General features: G+C 46.4%; 1 protein-coding gene across 3 annotated transcripts in view; it reads left to right on the top strand.

Annotated features, from left to right (window-relative positions):
• The window catches only part of HCK (HCK proto-oncogene, Src family tyrosine kinase), a 38,861-nt gene extending 22,178 nt beyond the window's left edge, over positions 1-16,683 (top strand). For all 3 annotated transcript variants that reach the window (XM_060122502.1, XM_060122501.1, XM_060122503.1), the window contains exons 7-13: positions 1,233-1,382; positions 1,848-2,000; positions 3,656-3,835; positions 4,682-4,758; positions 9,432-9,585; positions 11,933-12,064; positions 16,222-16,683. In XM_060122502.1, the coding sequence (XP_059978485.1) occupies positions 1,233-1,382; positions 1,848-2,000; positions 3,656-3,835; positions 4,682-4,758; positions 9,432-9,585; positions 11,933-12,064; positions 16,222-16,424 (1,049 nt within the window). In that variant the 3' untranslated portion in view covers positions 16,425-16,683. The remainder of the gene's footprint in view (positions 1-1,232; positions 1,383-1,847; positions 2,001-3,655; positions 3,836-4,681; positions 4,759-9,431; positions 9,586-11,932; positions 12,065-16,221) is intronic.
• The last annotated feature ends 9,209 nt before the right edge of the window (positions 16,684-25,892 follow it).

The following is a 25,892-nucleotide window of genomic DNA, read 5'->3' as shown; positions in this document are numbered from 1 at the left end:
TTTTTTATTCAGACAAGGTTCTTAGTGGCTAGCATGTATGATCAACTGTTATTCATGCAACAGTTTAAATCTCCCCCAAATCCTATGACATGGTGCTACTGTGGTAGAGAAAACTGAGAGACAGAGAGGCTAATAACTTGCCCAAGGACACTCAGCTCACAAACGGCAGAACCGTGGCCGTGGACTGAAAGACGTGTGTGTTTCTGGTCTCTGTGGTGCCATGTGTATTAGGTTCCTATTGCTGTTGTAACAAATTACCACAAGCTTAGTGGCTTAAAGCGAGATAAATTTATGATGTTACAGTTCTGGGGGTCAGAATTCTGAAATCAGTCTCACTGGGCTCAAGTTAAAGTGTCCACAGGACTGGTCCCTTCTGGAGGCTTCACAAAAGAATCTGTTTCTTTGCCTTTTTCAGCTTCTAGAGGCCACCAGCATTCCTTGCCTCATAGCCCCTTTCTCACATCTCTCCAACCTCAACTTTCCATCTTCATATATCCTACTTTGACCTTCTTACTTCCTCTTATAAGGACCCTTGTGATTACACTGGGCCTACCTGGATAATCCAGGATGATTTCCCTATCTCCAGATCCTTAACTGAATCACATCTGCAAAACCCCTTTTACCATGTAAGGTAATATATGTACAGGTGTCAGGGATTAGAACACGGACATCTCGGGAGATGTTACTCAGCCTGCCACAGCATTTAATGTTTACACTTACATTTCAATGTTTATACTGTAATAATTGAACTGGATATTTTTGTGTTTGTTTTATCTTTTTGCTTGTTTGTTTCTAAATAGCGTTTCTACCAAACTGGTGTGGTATCTTGGCTTTTGTGATTGATAGATAGATAGATAGATGATAGGAAGAAAAAGAGATAATAATGAAGATGATGACAGCCAACATTTAATGAGTGTTTACATCCTGAGTACTTCTTTTAACCATCAGGCAATGTGATGGGGTGAGGAGGTATGACCAATCCCATTTTACAGATGAGAAAACTGAGGCCCAGAGAAGTGACGTGGTCACTTGTCCAAGGTCTCACAGCTGGACATGGAGCAGCCTGGGAAGCACCCAGGAAGCCTGACTCCACAGCCCACTCCTACCCTGTACTCCACTGAGCAGGTGCCAGGACGGTGCTAGTAGTGGCCTTACGGAGTGTCAGGTTGCTGACACAGGGTGGCAGGCCTCCGAGAGTCCACTCCTGAGGGGTTTCTCTCTGGCCCAAGCAGGGAGCTACTCTTTGTCCGTGCGAGACTACGACCCCCAGCACGGGGACACAGTGAAACATTATAAGATCCGGACGCTGGACAGTGGGGGCTTCTACATCTCCCCCCGGAGCACCTTCGGCAGCCTGCAGGAGCTGGTGGCCCACTACAAGAGTGAGTCCTGGGGGTTCCCCAGCGATCCAGTGGTTAAGACTCTGCGCTTGTAATACAGGGGGTGCAGGTTCAATCCCTGATCAGGAAACTAAGATCCCACATGCTGTGGGACGCAGCCAAACAAACAAAAAAGAGTAAGTCCTACTGGGGCTGCCTTCCAACCGGGGGCCCAAGTGGGTGGGCCTGTCTCCCAGGAATCCTGGTCAAGTGTGCACTGCAGCCTCTGAGGCCTGATGATGCTTCCTCCCCAGACAAATAGTTGCTTCGGATTCTCCTGAAGGCCTTTTGAGCAGGAGGGCAGAGGTGGCATCTCGTCATGCTCTGTTCTCTTGGGGGATGTCCCTGATAGGGCGATCCTTTGGAACATGGGCCAGATACAGTGGACCGGGTGGGGCAGCCCCCAAGGGGAAGCCTGTGGCTGGCCTGGAACTGGCTGCCCTCAGCTGATCAGGGGCTCTATTCCAGAGGGGAGCGACGGACTCTGCCAGAAGCTGACAGTGCCCTGCATGTCCTCCAAACCCCAGAAGCCTTGGGAGAAAGATGCCTGGGAGATCCCCCGGGAGTCCCTCAGGCTGGAGAAGAAACTTGGAGCTGGGCAGTTTGGGGAAGTCTGGATGGGTAAGGACCCAGGGCCAGAGTGGGGAGGGGAAGGAGGGGAGAGGGAGGTCCTTGCTTTCAGGAACAGCCTGAGGCAAAGTGGGAATGCCACCCAGGGCAGAGGGGAGATTTGAATAATAACCATAAAGGAGCAATTGTTCAGTTCCTCTCTGATAGCAAACCAAATTGTCCTGCCATGCAAACACTGATTTGCCTTTGAGGCCAGGCCTGTTGGGGTCAAACACTTTCTTCTGGGAAGTAGGAGTCCTAGATGAGGAATCTGCTCCCTCATATGGAGCTGGGACAGTCTATTAGTTGGGTGTTGACATAACCTGAACATCTCTTAGGATGATGAAAATTAAGAATGGGAAAGAATATAGGACTTCCCTGGTGGTCCAGTGGTTAAGACTCTGTGCTTCCAATGCAGGGGGTACGGGTTTCGATCCCCGGTTGGGGAACTAAGATCCCACATGCCATGCAGCATGGCAAAAAAAAAAAAAAAAAAGAAAGGGTAAGTATAACTGGAGATTTCCAGGTGAGTTCAGTGTTGGCAGCTGACGAACAAGCTGTTCTGAGCACCTGCCGTGTGCCCAGCGCCATGCTAGGGCATTGTGGAGCACCAAAAAGTCATATTCCACCCCTGCTGTCCTGCCTCTAACAACCTAAGAATAGCAAAGCCTGCTTTGCAGGACTGTGGGTTAGACACGATGCCTGGCCCAGTGCCTGGCGCCCCCCATTGTGTTTATACTCCACCACATTCCAAATGGGAGTGAAGTCAACTTACAGATATGCAAACAATTCAGCCAGAAAAAAATAAGGTTAAAATCCACCTATTTTAACTATATTTATTGAGAGCCTACTATGTGCCAGGCACTGAATAAGAGAATGTGGCAGAGAGAGTATGGAGAGGAAGGTAAGACAGATTGGGCTGATGAGGTTGGAAAACAAAAAATATTATATGAGGCCTTAGACTCTTACTACAGGAAGACCTCAACTCTGGATTAGAGCTTCCTGGCAGCCAAGGCACACATGGAAACACAAGCAACAACGAGATTTACAAGATCAACAAGATGAAGCAGGGAAGGAGTAGGGTGAGGTGAGGGAACAGCATGTGCAAAGTCCCTGTGGTGGGAAGGGGAGTTGGCTGCTTGGGGGACTGAATGACACGCAGGCTGATTGGTGCACAAAAGGTAAGGGGGGTGTTGGTGGATGATGAGGCAAGGTGGGCAAGGCCAGATCATGCAGGGCCTTATGGACCATGATGAAACTGGTATTTATTTTGAGAGCAGTGTTAAGATTAAATAAACCATTTTAAGCAAAGATAGTATGTGTATGAATGTCTGACAAAACAAAGGTAGGTGTGTGAGTGAGTGACATAATCTGAGTGATGTTTTAAGGTTATTCTTTAATCCCTGAAAGAGCCTTTGCAGATGAGGAAACCACAGTTCAAAGAGGTTGAGTGACTTGCCCAAGGGCACACAGCTAGGAAGTGGTAAACCGGCCCTCCAACCCACATCTGTCTAAGGCCAAAGCCCATGTCTCCCCTTCTCTCTCTAAGGGCTGAGATGGGCAGGGAAGGCGTCCTGGAGGAGGCAGGTCTGCACCCGGGTCTTCCAGAACTGTGGGGAAAGAGCAGTGGGTCCTGACCACCTTTCCTGCTCCCTGTTCCACTCCAGCCACCTACAACAAGCACACCAAGGTGGCCGTGAAGACGATGAAGCCCGGGAGCATGTCTGTGGACGCGTTCCTGGCAGAAGCCAACCTGATGAAAACTCTGCAGCACGACAAGCTGGTGAAGCTGCATGCCGTGGTCACAGAGGAGCCCATCTACATCATCACAGAGTTCATGGCCAAAGGTGCCACATGCTGGGAGCGGGGGATGCAGGCTGTGGCTCCTCTGGGTCAATTGCAGAGTCAACGGTGACTCTGTCACGGTTCTTGCCTTCAAGATTTCCCCAGTCTGACCAGGAGCTCTTCTGACACGAGCTCACTGATCATCCTCATATCCACCTACCCCACCCTCCTGTTTGAGGGGGTGAAATCATGTTAGGGGGATGCCAGGAGAAGGGGAGCACATGGGCCCCTGGGAGAGCGGGTGGGGCCAGAATCCCCCTGGGTGATAGGAGAAGAGGCTTCTAGGGGTTCACTGTGAGCCCTAGAGCCTGGGGTGACTCCCTAAACCACCCCCCCACCCCCCACCATCAGCCACCTTCCCTAGCTGGACCAATGCTCCAGAAAAGAGAGTCAAAGCATTAAGACCTTTGTCAACCTTAAGAGTTGACAAAGCATCCGTTCCAGGCGGCCCCCACCCTGCCTACACACAATTCAGGACAGTCTCAGGGATCTGTTTTTAGACCACCATTTACCAATCATTTTCAATCCCTGCCCATTTCTCTATATACAGAAACCTCTCACATGACCTCCATTTAGAGTGATTCAAAATCTCAAAGCTTTTATCATTTTCTAAACACATAATTATGCCTGCCTTATAAAACCACGCCCCCAGTCATCCAGGCTCAGAAAGCTGTCTCAGTCAAGGGACCAGTCTGGCAATCACAAAGTCGTTTTCCAAACGCCCAAATTCTGTTTCTCAAACACTAGGAGCGGTAAATACTTTTATTTAGATCCATTACTAGGAACCATCTTAAGCACACGCTGAAGTCCTGAGAGTAGTAAATGTTGCTTCACCCTCCCCGACACAGGCAGCCTGCTGGACTTCCTGAAGAGTGAAGAAGGCAGTAAGCAGCCGTTGCCAAGACTCATCGACTTCTCAGCCCAGGTGCGAGTCTAATGGGGAAGTCTGGGGAGGGCGACAGGAAGGCAATTCTCTCTCCAACAAATGTTTATTGATCACATACTATAGTAATAACAGTAATGATAGCTAACATTTATTGAGTGCTCAGGATTAAAGTATGCTTTTTCTATGTGCCTTCTATGTACTAACTCATGTAGTCCTCACATCAACCTTCTAGGGTGAGATTTTTGTTATCTATTCCTTTGTAATCAACCACTCCAAAGCTTAGTAGCCTGAAACAGCAACGTATTATTTCCCATGATTCTGTGGAGTTGACTGGGGTCGGCTGGGTGGTTTTTCTGCTCCACGTGGTGAAACCGAGGTTCCTCTTGTGGATGCATTCTTCTGAGAGCTTGCCTGGGGCTAGAATGTCCGAGACGGTGGCTCATCCTCCAAGTCTCTCTCCAGTGGCCCCACGTCACTCAATAGGCCAAGCAGAGCTCCTTTACATCCTGGCGGCGAGGTTCCAAGAGGGAATCTTCTAAGGGACCAAGCCGTAAATGAGCAAGCTCTGCTTGCATCACGCTGACTAATGTCCCCGTGGCCAAACCAAGTCACATGCCCAGCCCTCAGTCAGTGTGGGAGGGACTACACCATGAGCCCCAGGAGGCATGCTTCACTGGAAGCCACTGATGTAATAGTCCGGCCACAGATAGGTAATTGTCACTCCATTTTACAGAACAGGAAATTGAGGCACAGAGATGAAGTGAAGTACAGATGAGGAAACTAAGGCCCAGTGAGGTGGAGTAGCTTGTCTAAATTACTGTTACTTTTAGGGGATACAGCAGTGAACAAAATGGAAAGTATTGCTGTCCTCCCAGGGTTTACACTTACTAAACAACTGAATCTCTTAGAGAGCCAGGACCCAAGTGGTCCTGGCTTAGTGCCAAAAGAATGCAGTATCCAGCAAAATTAAAAATGTCCATAAATCACACAAACGCTTCTTAAAACCCCATTTTCTTTCTCATCTTCCCTTCACTTTCTACAGCTCTTCTCACCCCCAGCCTGAGTGCTTTTTACTTCTAGCCTCTCATTCTCTCCTATCTGTGGGAAAACAGGGGAGGAAAAGTCTGCTATGGGAGTACACGGCTGGAGCACTTAGCCCAGTCCAGGAGCAATCTGAGAAGGCTTCTCAGAGGAAGCGGTCTCTAGGCTGAGCCCTGAAGGATGAGTAGAAGTTAGGCAGATGAAGAGGAGAGGGAAGGGTATTCTAGGCAGAAGAAGCAGCCTGTGCCAAAGCCCAAAGGGCAAAACAAGAGCTCAGCCTGGTCAGTTGGAGCCTGGGCCTGGCAAAAAATGAAGAGGGTGTGGCTTGCAGCCTGGAAGGTGTTAAGGGAGACGGGGGCGCCTGGGCCTAGGGCTGGGCCTTCTGGAGATGCCTGAGGCAGAGTTCACTAGAGTAGGCAAATCCTGGGGGCGTGGGCAGAGGTATAATAAAAGACTTTACCTTTCAGAGCCTGGAATGCCAGAGGCCTATGGAAATCAAGACCTGGCATTTTCCCTTCAGTGGGCGCTGCCCCGGGGAAACAATAGTCTGGCCTGTTACTAAATTATAACCATCAAACTGGCAGAAACCTTGCTGGGTGGAGGTTCACGGACTGGGGCAAGAACCACTCTCCTCACGGCACAGACAGGAAAATAGAAACCACAGGGGGGAAAGAGGTTCCAGGCCCTTGTGCATCAAGGAGCAGAGGTACCCTCAGAGCCCAGGGACAGGAAGGAGTCAACCTGGTGGCCTGATCTTCACTTCCAGTCTAGAGAGGCACGTGGGTGCAGTCAGTGGAGGCTGCCCAGCCGTGTCACCAGCTGGCTGTGGAGCCTGAAATCCACTCTGGGTCTTGGTCTCTCTATTTGTCAAATGAGGGAATTGGACCATCTCTGTGGTTTTCAAGTTTGAAAGCTTTTTCTTTTTTTTTTTTTTTTAAGCCATAACTCGGTTAGTCAAATGAATCTTATAGAGCAGCTGAATACTTTAAAATAGATCAAAACAGAGCTGCTCTGATTGAAGCAGGTGGCCTTTATTTTGTCCCTCCAACCCCAAGATGACCTTGAGGTATCAATTGGGTTCAGTTTGAAGAGCCCTGAGCTGGGATATCCCTACAGGTCCTTCCAGCTGGTTCTGTGATTCCCTGATACTCTGAGAAGCAAACCCAGTAATAACGCCTGACATCATGGCAGCGCACTTGGTGGGCATGAAATCTCACCACCTCATTAACCCCCAATTCGTAGACCAACCCTGAACCCAGTCAACCTATCCACTATTTGTTCAGTTGACAAACCCTTGAGAAGAACCACTATATACACATGGGCTTAGGAATCATGTAGAGTTTTGCTATTGACCCCAGCTCTGCCTGTGTAGCTTTGAGCAAATTGCTTAACCTTTCTGAGGGCCACTTTCCTCAACAGGGACCATTTTAGCCACTGTTGAAGTGAATAATTATATGCCAGACTCTGTTCTAAGCCCTGATGTAGACTTAGAGTATTAATCCTCACACCACCCCTTGGAAGAAGGTTCTATTGTCCCCATTTTACAGAGAAGAAAAGTAAGGCACAGAGGGTTAAAGTAGTTTGCTTGGAGATCACAGAGATATGGGGCTCAAATTGAGCTGGTCCAACCCCGGAGTCACCTAAGCATTCTCATCTGCTGTCTCCTGAGTGGGGTTAGTCCCACCTGCCCCACTGAGTTCATGTGCTCATGTGCAAATCCATAACATGAGAGTCTGTCCCTGGGTACTGAAAAATGGTAACGACCAGCATTAGTGCCTGCTCTGTGCCAAACATTCAGGTAGAGTAATGGACACAGACCCTGAGCAGGGCTGTCAGATTTCCAGTCCTGGTCTCCACTTGGGCCAGTTAATTATTTCTCTAGGATTCAGTTTTCTCACCTGTAAAATAGTGCTGATATCAATAGTACCTCCCCCAAAGCAGAGAGTAAATGCTATTTAAGTTTGTTAAGTATTATCTTATGATTAATGAATAAGCCACAACGTCCGCCGTTAATGTTACAGCTGTTGTTAACTGTTTGGTCGAGGAACTCCTTATAAATTTTCCACACCTCCTGGTCAAGACTCTGCCTTACCACAAACAATCAGAAAGTCTCACATCTTTGTTGGAAAGACTGGAGCCTCAGACCGCAGTTCCAATGGCCACAGGTGCTCCCTGCTGGCCACTTTCCACAAGTGCACCATCCACTTGCCTCAGACTTTGAACAGGCTTGTGTCTCGGTTTGGTCTGGTCAGAAGTCCCACCTCCCCAAATAATCTCACCAGATTGCACCCAGCTGCAGTTCTCCAGAGCACTGGGGTTCTGAGTAACTAGAGGCAGCTTGGGGTATGGGGAGTGGAAATCCACAGACAGGTTTGAGTCAGAATCTCCCTGGTGGTGTGATCTAGAAAATGTGTCCCTCCCCTGTACAACAGAAATGGTGATAATGCCTGCTTCAAGGACATTGAAGGCCAGTTTATGAACTATAAATGCTATTTTCTGAGTTTCTGAGGGTTAGTCATAAGCCTGTTTCTGAGGGTTAATGCACAAACCCTTGTAAGTGGAAAACGTCTCTAAGGAAAAATCCCACATCTTTCTGTCAGGCTTCCAAGGTCCCATTGTGAATAAGAATCCTCCACACAAGGTTGGGATTGACATATATACATTAATATGTATAAAATGGATAACTAATAAGAACCTTCTGTATAAAAAATAAATAAAATAAAATTCAAAACAAAAAAAAGAATCCTCCACACAGTCCATTATGCACTCAGCAGCCATGATGACATTAAAATATATATCAGACCATGTCACTCTCCTGCTCTAAGACTTCTTTCTTCCCTTTATGCTTAGACTACAACCCAACTGCCTCTCCTAACCTACAAGGTTCTTCCCAATCAGCAGCCTCCCTAACAACCTCAACTCCCCCAACTTCCCCTCTGGCAACTTCTGCTCAGCCACCTGTTCTATGAATACCCAAGCTCACTCCTACTTCCGGACCTTTGCTCATGGTGATGCTCTTATTTGACACATTTTTATCATCACTCAGATCTTTCCTAAAGTTTCACCTCATCAAAGCAGCCTTCCCTGACCATCTAATCCAAAACAGCCCTCTACACTTCGTGTCCTATTACCTGCTTCATCCTTTCTTTATGGTACTTATTACCACCTGCAGGGATCTTGCCTGGCTCCCCACCTGTTCAAGCAATATGTCTGGCACCCATGAGACCCTCAGTAGATATTTGTTGAATGAATAAAGGAATTTTCCCTACCCAGGCTTCGGGGTGAAGGAGGCATAAGAGATACAGCAGAATGTTATGTGAGCCTAGGTTGTTCCCAGAAGTGGGGTTGAGGATGAAAGCCCGTCGAAGTATATTGGTTTGTGTGTGTGTAGGTCCCTGGAGAAATAACACTTTTTCCTCAAAGCGTTCTTGGGAGGTCTTGGAGCTCTAGAGAAGCCCCAAACTGGCCCAGGCCCTGAGGATCCCCCCAGTCTGGCTGGGTAGACAGAGAAATGCCAACCTGAGCCCAGGACCCTCCCACAAAAAAAGAGGGAGCTGGCGCACGTATTTTCCAGCCTTCTCACACTTGGACATTTCTCTTCTGCTTTTGGATGAGACCCACCTTGGGCTGGGCCAGATCCGAGGGTAAGCGTGTCTCTCTTTTGGGTGGAGATTGCAGAAGGCATGGCCTTCATCGAGCAGAGGAACTACATCCACCGAGACCTCCGAGCCGCCAACATCTTGGTGTCTGCGTCCCTGGTGTGCAAGATTGCTGACTTCGGCCTGGCGCGGATCATAGAGGACAACGAGTACACAGCTCGGGAAGGTAGGGGATGCTGCCGAGGGCCCCGTGGAGCCCACTCGGGTGGGTCGTGACTGTTGAGAGTTAAGACCCGTGAAAGTGATTGGTAAAAATGCAAAGGTCTGTCCCAGTATCAGCTGTGAGTTATTAAGCTGGACGGACTCCTGGACATAGTGTCTTGGTCTGCAGATTCTCCCCCAGTGACTGTGATCAGTTGTAGATTGGGTTAGTCAAGTCATGTTGAAATTAAGGGTAAGAGCAACGTTATGTGTAGTCGACAAAAACTGGGAAGCACCTGGCTTCCCTGGTGGCGCAGTGGTTGAGAGTCCACCTGCCGATGCAGGGGACGCAGGTTCGTGCCCCAGTCCGGGAAGATCCCACATGCCGTGGAGCGGCTGGGCCCGTGAGCCATGGCCGCTGAGCCTGCGCGTCCGGAGCCTGTGCTCCACAACGGGAGAGGCCACAGCAGTGAGAGGCCCGCGTACCGCAAAAAAAAAAAACAAAAAAAAACTGGGAAGCATCTAAATGTCCACAAATAGTAGAATGATCTTTAAATTGGGGTATATTCACAGAATATGATATTATGGAACGATGAGAACTTACGAACCAGTGACACATGCAAAAAAGTAGATGACTATCACGGCATAATATCGAAATAAAAGAAATCAGACAAAAAAGTAGATGCTGGATAGTTGCATCTATATAAAATTCAGAAACAGGCAAACACATATGTGAAGGTTGACAGCAGCAATATTCTTAAGAGCCCAAAAGTGGAAGCAACCCAAATGTCCATCAACTGATACACAAAATGGGATATAGACATACAATGGAATATCATTTGGCCATAAAAAAAGGCATGAAGTACTAATATACCCTAAACATGGATAAACTTTGAAAACATCATGTTAAGTGAAAGAAGCCAGACACGAAGACCTATATTATATGATTCCATTTATATGAAATGCCCAGAACAAGCAAATCTACAGACAGAAAGTAGATTAACTCCAGCCTAGGGCTGGAGTGGGGACCTGGCAAGAAATGAGTAGTGACTGCTGTGGTTTTGGGGGGTATGATGAAAATATTTTAAAACACAACTTTGTGAATATACTAAGAACCATTGTACTGTATACTTTAGGTGGGCGAATTATATGGTCTGTGAATGTATCTCAAACAAAAAAAACAGGCAAAACTCATTTATGATGTTAGAGATCAGAATAATAGCTACCTGGATTGGGGGGGGTATTGACAGAGAGGGGGCCGGAGGGAACACTTCTGAGAAAGTGTTCTATATCTTGATCTGAGTGGTGATTACAAAGGGATATACATATATAAAATGCATCAAGTTGTGTATGAAAGATTTGTACATTCTATTTCATGTTTATTATGACACAATTAAAAAAATCTAAACTTAGGGCAACCACTGAAAGAATAGAGTGTAGGGCTTCCCTGGTGGCACAGTGGTTGAGAGTCCACCTGCTGATGCAGGGGACACGGGTTCGTGCCCTGGTCCGGGACAATCGCACGTGCCGTGGAGCAGCTGGGCCTGTGAGCCATGGCCGCTGAGCCTGTGTGTCCGGAGCCGGTGCTCTGCAACGGGAGAGGCCACAACAGTGAGAGGCCCACATACCACAAAAAAAAAAAGAATAGAGTGTATAATTTCTAAACCAAGAGAGGATAAGCAGGAATAAAAAAAACTCTCTCAATCCCAAGGAAGGAAGGGATTGGGGAAAAAAAGAAAAAACATAGAGCATTTTCAGAACTTGACTATGTACTAAATCATAAAGCAGGTCTCAACAAACTCCAAAGAACATGTATCCTTTACACCACATTCCCCAACCACAGTGGAATTATGATAGAAATCACTCACCAAAGGTTAACTAAACCCATCCCAGACCAGAGGCAAGGAGGGGAGGACTAGAAGGGGAGATACCCAGTGACGGGGGAAACCTCAGAGGCCAAGAGCCAAAATCTTCCCTTTCCCCATTGCAGGGGGTTAGGGGGCGGAGGCATCAGATGTGACCTGGTCTCAAAGTCCCTTGAAGTTCTGCTGTCCCCAAAGATCCTGTGACCTCTAGGACTCCACTCTTCAGGAGTTGCAGTTCACCAGGACATCAGCTGAATCAATGAGGTGGCCCCAGAGAGTGAGTTCCCAGACACACCCCAGGCACCTCGGCCCACTCCTCCCCACTTTAGCCATCTGTCCTCAGGATGGATGTTCCTTGCTTCCACGGAGGCCAGATTGAGGGAAGTCACAGTTCTGCAGGGGGCAGACGTTGGCAGCTGTACCGCTGTCCTGTTCCCTTGCATTAGCAGAGACCCAGCCCTGACTGCTCCCCAGACTCAGCCTGACTCTGCTCTGTCCAAACCACAGGGGCCAAGTTCCCCATCAAGTGGACAGCTCCTGAAGCCATCAACTTTGGCTCCTTCACCATCAAGTCAGACGTCTGGTCCTTTGGTATCCTGCTGATGGAGATCGTCACCTACGGCCGGATCCCTTACCCAGGTAGGAGAGAGAACATCAGCTTGGGGCTGCTTCCAGGGCCCAGCCTGGCTCTCTTCTCTTGTCAATGCGGCCATTCGGACCGAGTTTTTGTTTGTTTGTTTGTTATTTTGTTTATTTATTGTTATCAATTTTTTTTTTTTTTTTTTGGCTGCATCGGGTCTTCTTTGAGGCACGTGGGATCATTCGTTGCAGTGTGCGAGCTCTTCGTTGTGGTGCGCGGGCTTCTCTCTAATTGTGGCTTGCGGGTTTTCCCTCTCTAGTTGTGGCACGCGGGCTCCAGAGCGCGTGGGCTCTGTAGTTTGCGGCACGGGGGCTCTCTAGTTGAGGCACATGAGCTCAGTAGTTGTGGCACACAGGCTTAGTTGCCCCACTGCATGTGAGATCTTAGTTCCCTGACCAGGTATCAAACCCACGTCCCCTCCCTTGGAAGGTAGATTCTTTACCACTGGACCACCAGGGAAGTCCCGATTTTTATCAATATTTTTATTGAAGTATAGTTGATTTGCAATGTGTTAATTTCTGCTGTACAGCAAAGTGATTCAGTTATATACATTCTTTTTTTAATATTCTTTTCCATTATGTTTTATCATAGGATATTGAATATAGTTCTCTGTGCTGTACAGTAGAACCTTGTTGTTTATCCATTCTATATATAAAAGCGTCCATCTGCTAACCCCAACCTCCCACTCCATCCCTCCCCCAACCCCTTCCCCCCTGGCAACCACCAGTCTGTTCTCTATGTCGGACTGAGTTCCTGGCCATCACCCCCAACTTCCCCTCGCCTGTCCCATCTCAGTTAAAGCCTCCATTATCCATCCAGTTTCTTAAGCCTGAAATCTGGGAGCCTGCTTGGCCCTTCCTCTTCTCTCATCCGTTTCCACATCCAAGAAGTCACAGGGTTCTGGCCATTTGACTCCAAAACACCCCAAGTCGGCCCACTTCTAACTCCACAGCCTCCACCAACACCAGGCCAACATCCTCCCTCACCTCGCTGGTGCAGTGGCCTCCTAATCAGTCTCCCATCTCTCTAACAGGCCTTTCTCCAACTGAGACCAGAGGGATTTTTCTAAAACTGTGAACCAGATCTTTTCCCTTCTCCACCTCTAACTTTTTAATGGCCTCCCAGCATAATTAGGACAGAATCCCAACTCCTAATTGTGGCCTGCAGGTCCTTCATGATCCAGCCCCTGCCTACTTCTCCCACTTCATTTCATGCTGTACCCCACAGCCCAGTCATCTAAAGCAGCAACCTTTTTGGCACCAGGGACTGGTTTCACGGAAGACAGTTCTCCCACGGATGGAGGTGGGAGGGTGTTTCAGGTGGTAACGCGAGGGATGGGGAGCAATGGGGGACAGCAGATGAAGCTTCGCCTGCTCACCCGCCGCTCACCTCCTGCTGTGCGGCCCAGTTCCTGTACTGGTCCACGCCCCGGTGGTTGGGGACCTCTGATCTAAAGTACCATACATGTCCCTGTGATTCTCATTCACAATACCCTATACTGTTTCATTCACAGCATTCATCACCACTGATAACTATATATTCATTTGATATTTTCTCCATCAGACTCTGAGCTCTGTGAGGCCAGAAATCATTTCTGTATTCCTCACTGGTGCATCTGCACTGCCTACATTTGTGCTTGGCTCATAATGGGTGTCTAGTAACTATTCGTCAAATGGATGAATTTATCCCCATGCCTATGGGCAGCACTCTACACTGAGTAGACCATAGGGTATACAAAGATATACCCGACATGTAGATTGCCGGGGACTCAGTAAATAAAGTTGTTCGCTGTTCCTTTTCAGTTGGGATGTATCCTAGGGTATCTGTAGCCAGAACACTGGGGAGAAGAGGCAAGGTGGATATAAAGAGTCCCTGACTTTTTTTTTTTTTTTCGCGGTACGCGGGCCTCTCACTGCTGTGGCCTCTCCCGTTGCGGAGCACAGGCTCCAGACGCGCAGGCTCAGCGGCCATGGCTCACGGGCCCAGCTGCTCCGCGGCACGTGGGATCTTCCCGGACCGGGGCATGAACCCGTGTCCCCTGCATCGGCAGGCAGACTCTCAACCACTGCGCCACCAGGGAAGCCCGTGTCCCTGACTTTTTAAGTAAATAGTCCTGAGTTTTAATCCTGTCCCCATCAACTATTACACTTTGGGAAATCCACTTGACTTCTACCCTAGTTCTTCATCTGTAAAAATTATAGGTAATGATGTCAACTACCTTGCAGAAGTGGTTTTGAAGATTAGAAATAAAAGGTGTAGACCCTTGGTTCACTCATCAGTATTTATCAAATTCCTACTGTGTGTTAGGCATGAAGGATACAGCGCATGAAGGATACAGTAAGAGACAAGGTCCCTGCTCAGCAGGAGCTCACGTTCTAGCCTGGAGGAACACACACTAAACAGACACACACTCTCAGTGGAGATCACTGCAGAGAAGAAAATGAAGCAGGGGCTCGGGAGAGGGGGTGACATGGGCCTCCTGCGGACAGGGAGCACTGTCAGAGCAGGTCATATTTGAGCGGAAAGCCAGCCGAGTGAAGATCTGGGGGAAGGATTCCAGGTAGAAGGTACTGCCAGCTCTTAGGGCCTGCGGTGTGCCTGAAGAATAGCAAGGAAGCCAGGTAGCTGGAGACAAGGAATGAGAGCAGACGGCACATGAGGGGGTCGGCAGGGGCCCAGTCAGGCAGGATCCGTAGTCATGGTGGAGCCTATAGGTGTTAGTCTAAGTGTACAGAAGCTACTGGAGGATTCTAGACAGGGAAGTGGCATCATCTGATTTCCACATTTAAGCGATGCTTTGGTTTAGTGTGGAGAGTGCATCGGGGCTGGGGAGATGGTGGGAGCTGCAGCAACGGCACAGGCAGTGGCGACAGTCGTAACAGATATAAGTTGATGAGTTGGTGCTGTGTTTTATAAGAAGAAAGGGTGTGACTTACTGATGTGGAAGGTGAGGGAGAGAGAAGAATCAAGGATGAGTCTCCTTGTTTTGATTGAGCAACTGGGTGCATGATGGTCTGGGAATAGAAATTCAAGAATTCCGTTTCAGCCCTGTTAAATTTGAGGTGACTTGTAGACATCTAAGTAAAGATGTTCAAGGAAACACTTGGATCTATGAATATGTTTGGTGTTCAAGACTGGTAATATAAAATTGGGGATCATAGATGTTTAAAGGGTTGTTCTTGAGGATAACTAACATAAACTTTAATTGAACAAAGAAATGTTCCCAGGGCTTCCCTGGTGGCGCAGTGGTTGAGAATCTGCCTGCTAATGCAGGGGACACGGGTTCGAGCCCTTGTCTGGGAGGATCCCACATGCCGTGGAGCAACTGGGCCCGTGAGCCACAACTACTAAGCCTGCGCTCTAGAGCCTGTGCTGCACAACAAGAGAGGCCGCGATAGTGAGAGGCCCGTGCACTGCGATGAAGAGTGGCCCCCGCTTGCCACAACTAGAGAAAGCCCTCGCACAGAAACGAAGACCCAACACAGCAAAAATAAATTAATTAATTAATAAACTCCTACCCCCAACATCTTCTAAAAAAAAAAAAAAAGAAATGTTCCCACTCATAGGGTGACACTGAGTCTAACTACCTGACTGTTTTATCTTGAGGGTACACCAATAAAAACCAGGCAATGGGTTATGGAATGCTGTATCCATTAGGATGCATTAGGCTGCAAGTAACAAATTATCAGGCTAAGAGTGGTGGAAACAATAGGTAAGTTATTTTTCCCCAGAGCAAGGAATCTGACACTGGTGACTGGTCAGTTCAGTTGCTCAAATGCTCTCAGGACTCTGGGTTGGTTCCTCTGCGACTGTCTTCCCCATGTGGTCAGATGGCTGCTGCAGCTCCAAAGATCACATTGTGTCAGTATCCAAAGGAAGGAGGAAGGGTGTGTCCTCCAAAGCCTCTTTTCTCATAAGGGAGAAAAACCTTGCCTGAAAGTTTCCTGGGAGTCTCCCCATCAGCTCCATTGGCCCAAACTGTGCACCAGGCCCCTGCCCTCGCTGCAGGGGTGGCTGGGGAAGGGATACCTGGCTTTCACAGTGGGAGGAGCTCAGTTCCCATGGGGAGGTGGGGAGTGATGTTTGTTGGGGAGGCAACGGTGTCTGCCACCCCAACCCCAATCCCTCCCTTTTCAATTCCATGGCTCCTTCTCAGGGATGTCAAACCCCGAGGTGATCCGGGCACTGGAGCGGGGGTACCGGATGCCTCGACCAGAGCACTGCCCCGAGGAGCTCTACAACATCATGACTCGCTGCTGGAAGAACCACCCCGAGGAACGGCCCACCTTCGAATACATCCAGAGTGTGCTGGATGACTTCTACACGGCCACCGAGGGCCAGTACCAACAGCAGCCATGACGGGGGGCGGCCAGGCAGGGCCAGGCACTGAGGCCATGCCTGCGCAGGGGCTCCAGCACCATCTGCCCAGCACCCGCTCACCTTTCCCACTCCCAGACACCCACCCTCTCTCCAGCCACAATTCCTCATCTGTCAAGTGGGTGGGTTGGACCGGACAATCTCTTTTTGACTCTAGCAACCCACAATCTGCCAATCTCAGGACACCCCCGGTTGATATTTCTATTGCCTGGGACAGCTGGATTCCAGTTACAGCTGTGGTTTGGATGGAGAACTTTAAAAATAATGAAATAAATATTTAAATAAAAGATCTGAATGCTAAAGGTTTCACTAACAGGTTGACTTGTCTTGTCCTGCCAATTTCTGAACATTTGCCTTTTGCTGGATGTCAAGTCAAAGGGGGAAGGACTGGCAAAGAGAAGTGGGGTTCAGTGCTCACAGTTTTCTAACTGCCCCCAAATACTTGCTAGCTGTGTTAGTTTCCTATGGCTTCTGTAACAAATTAGCACAAACTTGATGGCTTAAAACAAAACAAATTTATTGTCTTGCAGTTCCATAGGTCAGAGTCTGAGATGGGTTGGCAGGGTTCTGGGGGACAATTGTGTACTTGCCTTTTCCAGCTTCTAGAAGCTGTCCACATTCCTGGTTCCCTTCTGTTCATCACTCCAAATTCTGCTTCCGTTATCACATCTCCTTCTCTGACTCTGAGGCTCCTGCCTCCCTCTGTTACTTGTAAGAACCCCTGTAATTACATTGGACCCACCTGGATAATCCAGACTAATTTTTCCATCTTCAGTTCCTTAATCACATTTGTAAAGTCCCGTTTGCCACATAAGGTAACATCTTCACAAGTTCCAGGAATTAGGACGTGGACATCTTTTTTTTTTTTTTTTTTTTTTTTTGAGGGGGAGCATTATTCACCTATCACAGTGGATGGTTTTTTGTCTCCCAGAAGCTGGGTCGGCCAGGATGACAGGAATGATTTTTCACGATCTGGGACACTGACTCTCCTGTCAAGCCACTTTGCTATGCATGTTGGTGGGTCTGGATCTCCCACAGGATAGGGGGCTGCCTGTAGCCCCTGCATTTCTCATGGCCAAGCAGCCACCATGGTTGTTAAGATGGTATCCACCACTGCAGGAGCCCTGGCAGCTGGGCTATCGCTGCTGAGAGGTATCTGGTACCCTGCGTTGGAAGCTCTCAGTGGAGGGTAGGGGGGTGGGGGCAGATGTGGGAAGGAGGCAGAGAAGATGAGGCAGTGGGGCATCCCTGCATGTTGTCTCAGTTGAAAGTCACTGTTGGTTAGCTTTGTGGTAGGGGGAGCGATGAGAAGAGGTGGACAGTGGGGTGGGGAGCAAATAACACCTTTCTGTATTCTTGTATCTCCTGAAGGATCTATCTCCTTCTGTGAAGCACCCGCCAGAGTCCCATGGAACGCTATACTGACTTGATTCTGTAGCCTTGAGTAGCACAGGGTCTAACCTCAGGCACTGGGTATAAGAACAGTGGAAAATAAAGCTAGCAGTGTTTCAACTGACTTAGTTTATAACTGAATTTCTCTCTTGCTTTCTTGTTTGGGAATGTGTCTTTGGATATCTGAAAGCAGAGCCCAGGGTCCTGTGATAGGAATTTGCATATATGATTTGTGGCATATTAGATTGCTGTTCAGTAATCCACAGGAGGCGTGTACTTCCTGCCCCATTGATGTTGAGCTTGGCCACGGACTTGCTTTCACCAATGGAATGTTAGCAGATATGATGCAAGCGAAGACTAGAAATGTGCTTGTGTGGCTGGGCTTGCCCTCCAGTCTTTTGACCTGAAAAGAACAAGGTCCAAGGAAGATAAGTGACATGTGAAACAGATCTGGACCCAACCTGCAGCTTGGATTTAAACCCAGCTGAGCACGGCCTTGATCAACTGAAATCCAGCCAACCCATGGACATGTGAGAGAGAAGTAAATGCTTATTATGATAAGCCCTTGAGTTCTGGGGGTGTTTTGGTGTGTAGCATTATTATAGAAATAGATGACTGAGAAATAATCTCAAAAGGTGGAGCCTATATGGACAAGATCAAAGGGTCAATTCCCGCCCTCCTGCTCTTTCAGTTTACACTGCCCTCTGAACCCCATTAGCCTACACCCTGATTTATCCCTTTGGTCACAGGAAAGACTGATGAATCCTGGGGACAGGTACAACATCAAAAGTATGATCTGTGAAAGAAAACATTGATAAATTGGACTTTATTAAAATTAAAACTCTGCTCGAAGACATTTAAGAAAATGAAAATACAAGCTCCAATCTGGGAGAAAATACTGCAAAACATGTATCTGACAAAGGACTGATATCCCAAATACACAAAGTCTTAAAACTCAACAATAAGAAAGCAATTCACTTTAAAAAATGGGCAAACCTGGGCTTCCCTGGTGGCGCAGTGGTTGAGAGTCCGCCTGCCGATGCAGGGGACACGGGTTCGTGCCCCGGTCCGGGAAGGTTCCACGTGCCACGGAGCGGCTGGGCCCGTGAGCCATGGCCGCTGAGCCTGCGCGTCCGGAGCCTGTGCTCTGCAACAGGAGAAGCCACAACCGTGAGAGGCTCGCGTACTGCAAAAAAAAAAAAAAATGGGCAAAACACATGGACACCTCAAATAGAAGATATGCAGATGGAAAATAAGTATATGGAAAGATGCTCAACATCATGTGTCATTAGAAAAATGCAAATTAAAATAACAATGCAATACCACTGCACTCCTATCAGAATGGTTAAAATTCAGAACACTGATACAACCAAAAGCTGACAAGGATGTGGATCAACAGGGACTCTCACTCGTTGCTGGTGAGAATGCAAAATAGTGCAGGCACTTTAGATGACATTTGGCTCTTTCTTACAAAACAAGCATACTCTTATCGTACAGTCCAGCAGTTGCACTCCTTGGTATTTACCTGAATGAGCTGAAAATTTATGTCCACACAAAAATCTGCACAGATGTTTGTAGCAGCTTTATTTATAATTGTCAAAACTTGGAAGAAACCAAGATATCCTTCAATAGGTGAATGATAAACAAACTGTGATACATCCATATAATGGAATATTGTTCAGTGCTAAAAAGAAATGAGCTATCAAGACGTGAAAGAACCTTAAATGCACTAAATGAAAGAAGCCAATCTAAAAAGGCTACATACTGTATGATTCCAACTATACGACACTGTAGAAAAGGTAAAACTATAGAGACAGTGAAAAGCTCAGTGGTTGCCAGGGGTTTGTTGGGGAGGGAGGGAGGGATGAAGAGGTGGAGCACAGGCGATTTTCAGGGCAGTGAACCTATTCCATGTGATTCTCTTAATGGTGGATACATATCACTATAAATATGCCGAAACTCATAGAATGTACAACACAAAGAGTGAACCCTAATGTAAAATATGGACTTTGGTTAATAATAGTGTATCATTATTGGCTCATCAATGCTAACATATGTACCACACTGAGGCAAGATATTAATCATAGGGGAAACTGGGGGCTGGACGAGGGAGTATACGGGAACTCTGTACTTCACACTCATTTTTCTGTAAACATGAAACTGCTTTAAAAAATAAAGTCTATTAAATAAATATGGGGATAGATTTGTGCCACCCATTTTATGGGAAAACGGCACGCACTCCTCCCCGGAAGATGGCAAAGAAGGCATGGGTAAAGTGCCCATTCTAAGATGTTAATGACTTGTTTCAATCTTTTCTCTAGTTATAGCTTTGAGTTTAAATATAGGGAAAGCACTTGTTTCACTCTCTTCCCTGTGACTTGTAAAACTTTCTCCTTATTACCCCCCTGGGCCCTCAATTTTGTCACGTGTCTGTCCTTGTCACAATATGTTCTGACATAAGGCTATAACAGTTTGCATTCTGTTTGCATCCCTTCCCTTTGGGGGGTTGGCAGTGACTGCTGGTTGTCCCCATATCTATGTTCCCCCTTCTTCTAGAAGTAGAATTCTGAGAAACAGAATTTTTATTAGGGACACATAACTCCCTGGAATGAAGACTACATTTCCCACTCTTGCAGCAAAGTGTGGCCACGTGATTAAGTCCTGATCAATGGGTTGTAAGTGGAAGTGTGGTGTAGCATCTTCCAAATTCCTTTCTTAAAAGACAACTGATGTGGTCTCTTTGCCTCTTATTTTTCATCTCTTCCTCTATCTTTCTGCCTAGAATGTACATGTGAAGGCTAGAGCTTTAGCTGGAAGCTTGGACCCTGAGGAAAATAAATTAATTCTAGGGATGACAAAGCTGGATGAAGCTTGATTCCCTGAAGATATTTGAGGCACAGCTGCCATATCAGCTAAGACAGTCCTCCCCAGACTTTTAACTTTACAGGGTGTGACAGGCACTGTTGGTATCCCTTAAAGTGGACTGGATTTTTAGCTGTCATCTGCATCACTGTGCCTGAGAGCTCTTTTTCTAAAACTGCAAAAAGCTTCAGCTACCAGTGTTCCCAGAAGGCCAAAAGTTCTAAGGAATTAACACCCTGTGGGATCAGTCCTCAACTAATGACTTTTGGGAGGTGGTGTATAAATCCCCCAGCTCCCTTGCCCCTTGGGTAGGATAACTGAGGTGAGTGTTTTGCATTGTTTCCCAGAGTTTCCCCACAGAATTAAGCTTCAGTTAACCACGATGGTAACTTGCTTGACAACATATGCTTTCCAAGTATAGTTCCAACACGAATGTGGGTTGATAGTTTCATGTATATTCACGAATCAGGTGAAAATGAAATAATGAAGGCGTACATCAGAACTTCATTTGTTATTCAATGATATGAGCAACTTCTTTGCTGAATAAAGTAAGAGTTTCAAATGCTATCACATTTTTGTGCTAATCACAATGTAACAGCTACAGACATGATGTTCTGAAAGTTTAGTCTGCATTACTGACACTTTCTCCATCACTTTAAGTATAAGCTGGGGTTTGGCAAACTACATTTTATTGGAACACAGCATGCTCATTATTTACTGTTTGTAGCAGCTTTTGTACTACAAGGCGGGGTTGAGTAGTTGTGACACAATCACATGGTCTGCAAAGCCTAAAATATCTACCATCTGTCCCTTTACAGAAAATTTTTGCTAACAAAGCAAAAATTCAAGTCCTGATTTGTAGCATTTGCTGATTTTTGTGGTGTAAATATCCCCACCATGGCCAATTTTAAGCTACCATCCAGAACTGTATTGTGGCTTTCATGGGGCTTAGGCAGTTTTGCCTTTGTAGGACACTTCCTTCATAAAATATACATTTTATAAATATCAATATAAATGTTTTTATTTATAAACATAAATTGTATTAAATATAAATTGCAGTCAACAGCTGCATTGATATAAAAATGAATACACTGGGAATTCCCTGGCAGTCCAGTGATTAGGACTCGGCGCTCTCACTGCTGGGGCCTGGGTTCAATCCCTGGTCAGGGAACTAAGATCCCATAAACTGCGCAGCATGGCCAAAAAATAAATAAATACATACATAAATAAGTAAATAAGCTCTTTTTTTAAAAAAAAATGAATATGCTAATATTACGTATGAAAACTTTTACTTCAACACCAAAGTTCATTTTTGCCTTCTGATTTTATTTTATTTTATTTTATTTTGTGTGGTATGCGGGCCTCTCACTGTTGTGGCCTCTCCCGTTGCGGAGCACAGGCTCCAGACACGCCGGCTCAGCGGCCATGGCTCACGGGCCCAGCCACTCCGTGGCATGTGGGATCTTCCCAGACCGGGGCACGAACCCGTGTCTCCTGCATCGGCAGGCGGACTCTCAACCACTGAGCCACCAGAGAAGCCCTTGCCTTCTGATTTTAAAAGGAATTAATTTCTTTTAAACATTTCGTGGACCCTAAAAGTATGTTGGGCCTTGGGCACTGTACCTACTGTGTTAATGGATAAACTGTCTCTGCTACCAACCCAAAGTCACTGAATACAGAGCTGGGAAGAGATGTGTAGCAGCACATGAAATAACAGTATTTCTGTCATACACATAAAATAGATGTAAATAAAATCAAGAGCTTAGCAAATAATAAAATCTAGTAAAATTATTAGGAAATGAGTTTTGAATATTTCATACTTTTGTTTTTAATACCACTTATTTAATTTTAAATGTATATAATTTAATTTTCAATAATGCCCATATTCAACAACTGGCTCACAAAATTTCTGAGAATTTAACTATCAGCTCTTGCAAACAGTAGAAGCTGGCTTCTGCACACCATTGCCTTCTGGCATCCCTTTACCTCCCAGATAAAGTACTTTTGCTTGAATCCTTGTCTCAGAGTCAGCTTCTGGAGAAAAGCAAACTAAGACAGAGAAAAGTAAGTGTTCATCTTGTTAAGCCACTGTTATTTTCCAGGGGGGCGGTGTGTGTCTTCCTTGCAGCCGGATCTATTCCCAACTGACAGAGTGAGGCCTAAGATTAATTCATAATGCAAGCATTCAACAAATATTTTTTTGAGCACATACTTAATAGGGACACAGTTGGGAACACCATAGACCCAGTGTAGGCTTTCATGGAAGAAGGACAATAAGAAATAACCAAAGTATCTGTGTGTGTGTGTGTGTGTGTATGTGTGTGTGTTCCCAACTGTGTTGGGGGGGCAGGGAACAGCTCTCTGAGGTGACAGTTGAGCTGAGACCTAATCATGAGAAGGAGCTAATCACACAAAAGGTTGAGAGAAGAATATTCCAGAGAGAAGGAATTGCAAGTACAAAGGCCCTGAGATAGAGATGAGCTCGGCAAGTTCCAAGTAGGTCTGTGTGGCTGGAGCCTGGTGAGTAAAGGGGACAGTGTAGGAGTCAAGGCCAGATCATGAAGGCCCTTGCAGGCCATGGTGAGGACTTGGGATTTTCTGTTACCACAGTGGGAATCATTCGAGAGTTTTAAACAGGGAAGAAACAGTTGATTCTTGTTTTTTAAAAGATGACTTTGATGGTTAAATAGATATTAGAGGTGACAGGAGTGGGTGTAGAAAAAAATCACCCCAGATGCCCAGGGGAGAGAGGGGAGGGTGGCCTAGGCAAGGATTGCGCCATGGTTTGTGACAAAATGACCCCCAATGAATCATGCCTCCTTGAACTCGTGCCTGTGTGTGATCCCCTCCCACTTTGACTCTGGACTGATCTTGTAACTTGTTTTGACCAACAGATTGTGACAGAGCTGATGCTATGGGATTTCTGAAGCTTAGGCCTTAGGAAGAGGCTAGCAGCTTTTGCTCTCACCCTCAGGGACCCCTGAGACCACACTGTGAAGAAGCCTAGGCTGCCCTTGTTGAGGATGAAAGACCATGTGGAGAGAGAGGCCCTTCTGACAGTCAGCACCAACCTCCCAAATATATGAGGCCACCTTGGACCCTCCAGCCCCAGTTAAGCTGTCAGATGAGAGCGTATGAAAGATCCCAGTTGAAACCATCAGAATTTCCCAGATGGCCAACTTACACAATCAAGGGAAATAATAAATCATTGTTGTTTTGAGCCACTAAGTTTTAGGGTAGTGCGTTATGTAGCAATAGATAACTGACACCACTGTGAGAAGGACATAGATTAATACATCCTACCCTTTTCCTTGGAGATATCTAAGGATCGGATTTGCTTCCTCTAAGCCCAGCCCCAACCTCCAGTTTTCCTTGGAGAAGCATTTTTGCAGGTGTCTGGAACTACATGCCTCGATGCTCCTATAAGCCCCTCTAGTTTGGGTTTGGTTTTGTCTGTCTGTCTGGATGTACAACGGAGGCATGGACTCGACTCAATGGATTTGAGTCGAGCCTTATCCCCCTTCTGATTTGCTGGGTTACATTGTCCAAGTTTCTCAACTTATCTTTATCTTAATGTTTCCACCATTCCAGAGATAAAAAGGCAGCCCTACTGACCTCAAAGTAATAACAGCAAACATGTATATAGCACTTACCATGTGACAGGCACTATTCTAATCTTTTGACATATATTAACTTATTCAGCCCACATAACCATCCTACGAGGTAAGGTCTTTTATGATCCATGCTCTACAGATGAGGAAGTTGAGGTTTAGAGAGGTAAAAAAATTTGCCCATCTTCACACCCATTAGCATGGTTATTATTAAATATAACAACAACAACATAAAATAACAAGTGTTGGTGAGGATGTGGGGAAATTAGAACCCTTGTGCATAACTGATGGGAATGTAAAATGATACAGCTACTGTGGGAAATAGTATACCAGTTCCTCAAAAAGTTAAACATAGAATTACCATATGATTCAGCAATTCCACTTCTGTGTGTACACCTAAAAGAAGTGAAAGCAGGAATTTGAACAGATATTTCATAGCAGCATTATTTACAATAGCCAAAAAGTAGAAACCACCCAAATGTCTTAAGGAATAAAATTCTGATACATGCTACAACATGAATGAAACTTGAAGACATTATGCTAAATGAAATAAGCCAGACACAAAAGGACAAATATTGCATAATTCCATTTATATGAGGTATCTAGAATAGGCAAATTCATAGAGACAGAAAGTAGAATAGTGGTTACCAGGGGCTGAGGGGAAGGTATAATGCAGAGTTAAGAGTTTAATCGGTACAGAGTTTCAGTTTGCGATGATGAAAAGTTTCCGGAGATGGAGGGTAGTAATGACTGCCCAAGATTGTGAATGTACTTGATACCACTGAATTGTACACTTAAAAGTGATTAAAATGGTAAATTTTGTGTGATGTATATTTTACAATAAAAAAAATTAAGGGAAAAGTGAAATTTGCCCATACCATGGAGCTGGGGGGTGACAGAGATGGGATCTAAACCCAAGCAGTCTTACTCCAAGATTCTGATGTATGTATGTTACTAAAGGAGACTGGGTCATGAAAGCCCTATGGGAAAAACAGAAAGTATGAGGGGAAAATGGAAATACTGAGGAATATGCCATTCATGGAACTTTGGTCCTTATCAGTCATCCTTCTTCAGGCATCCAGAAATGGTGGGAAACACCCAGGATTCAAGCTCCAGGAGAACTGATTGCAAGTTTGGAACCTATGGCTTACTAGCTATGAAACTCCGGCAAATTTCCCGCCCCCCCCCCCAGTCTCTCAAACTTCTTCCCCCTTGGGGATTTATCTGTTGTGCTCTTCTTCAGGATAGTTGTGTGGGTCACAAGAGTTAATAAGTGTATGTTTCAATTATCTATTGCTGCATGAGAAACCACTCCAAAATCTAAAACAACCGAGCTCAGCTGGGCAGTTTTTTTCTTCCATGTAGTGTCAGATAAGGTTATGCATGTGGCTGTATTCTGTTGGCAGTTCAGCTAGGGTTAGAATGTCCATGATGACTCCATTTGTATGCCTAGTGCTCAACTAGAATTTCCAGAGTAACTTGAGGAGATGCCTGGGCCTCTCTCCCTCTCCATGTGGCTCTCCAGCTGGGTAGCCACACATCTTTAGACCCAAGATGATGGAAACAGAAGCTGCCAAGTCTCTTA

The sequence above is a fragment of the Lagenorhynchus albirostris genome, chromosome 15, assembly GCF_949774975.1.
Source record: "Lagenorhynchus albirostris chromosome 15, mLagAlb1.1, whole genome shotgun sequence".
Classification (NCBI taxonomy): Eukaryota; Metazoa; Chordata; class Mammalia; order Artiodactyla; family Delphinidae; genus Lagenorhynchus; species Lagenorhynchus albirostris.
This window is presented reverse-complemented; position numbering and strand designations above follow the sequence as displayed.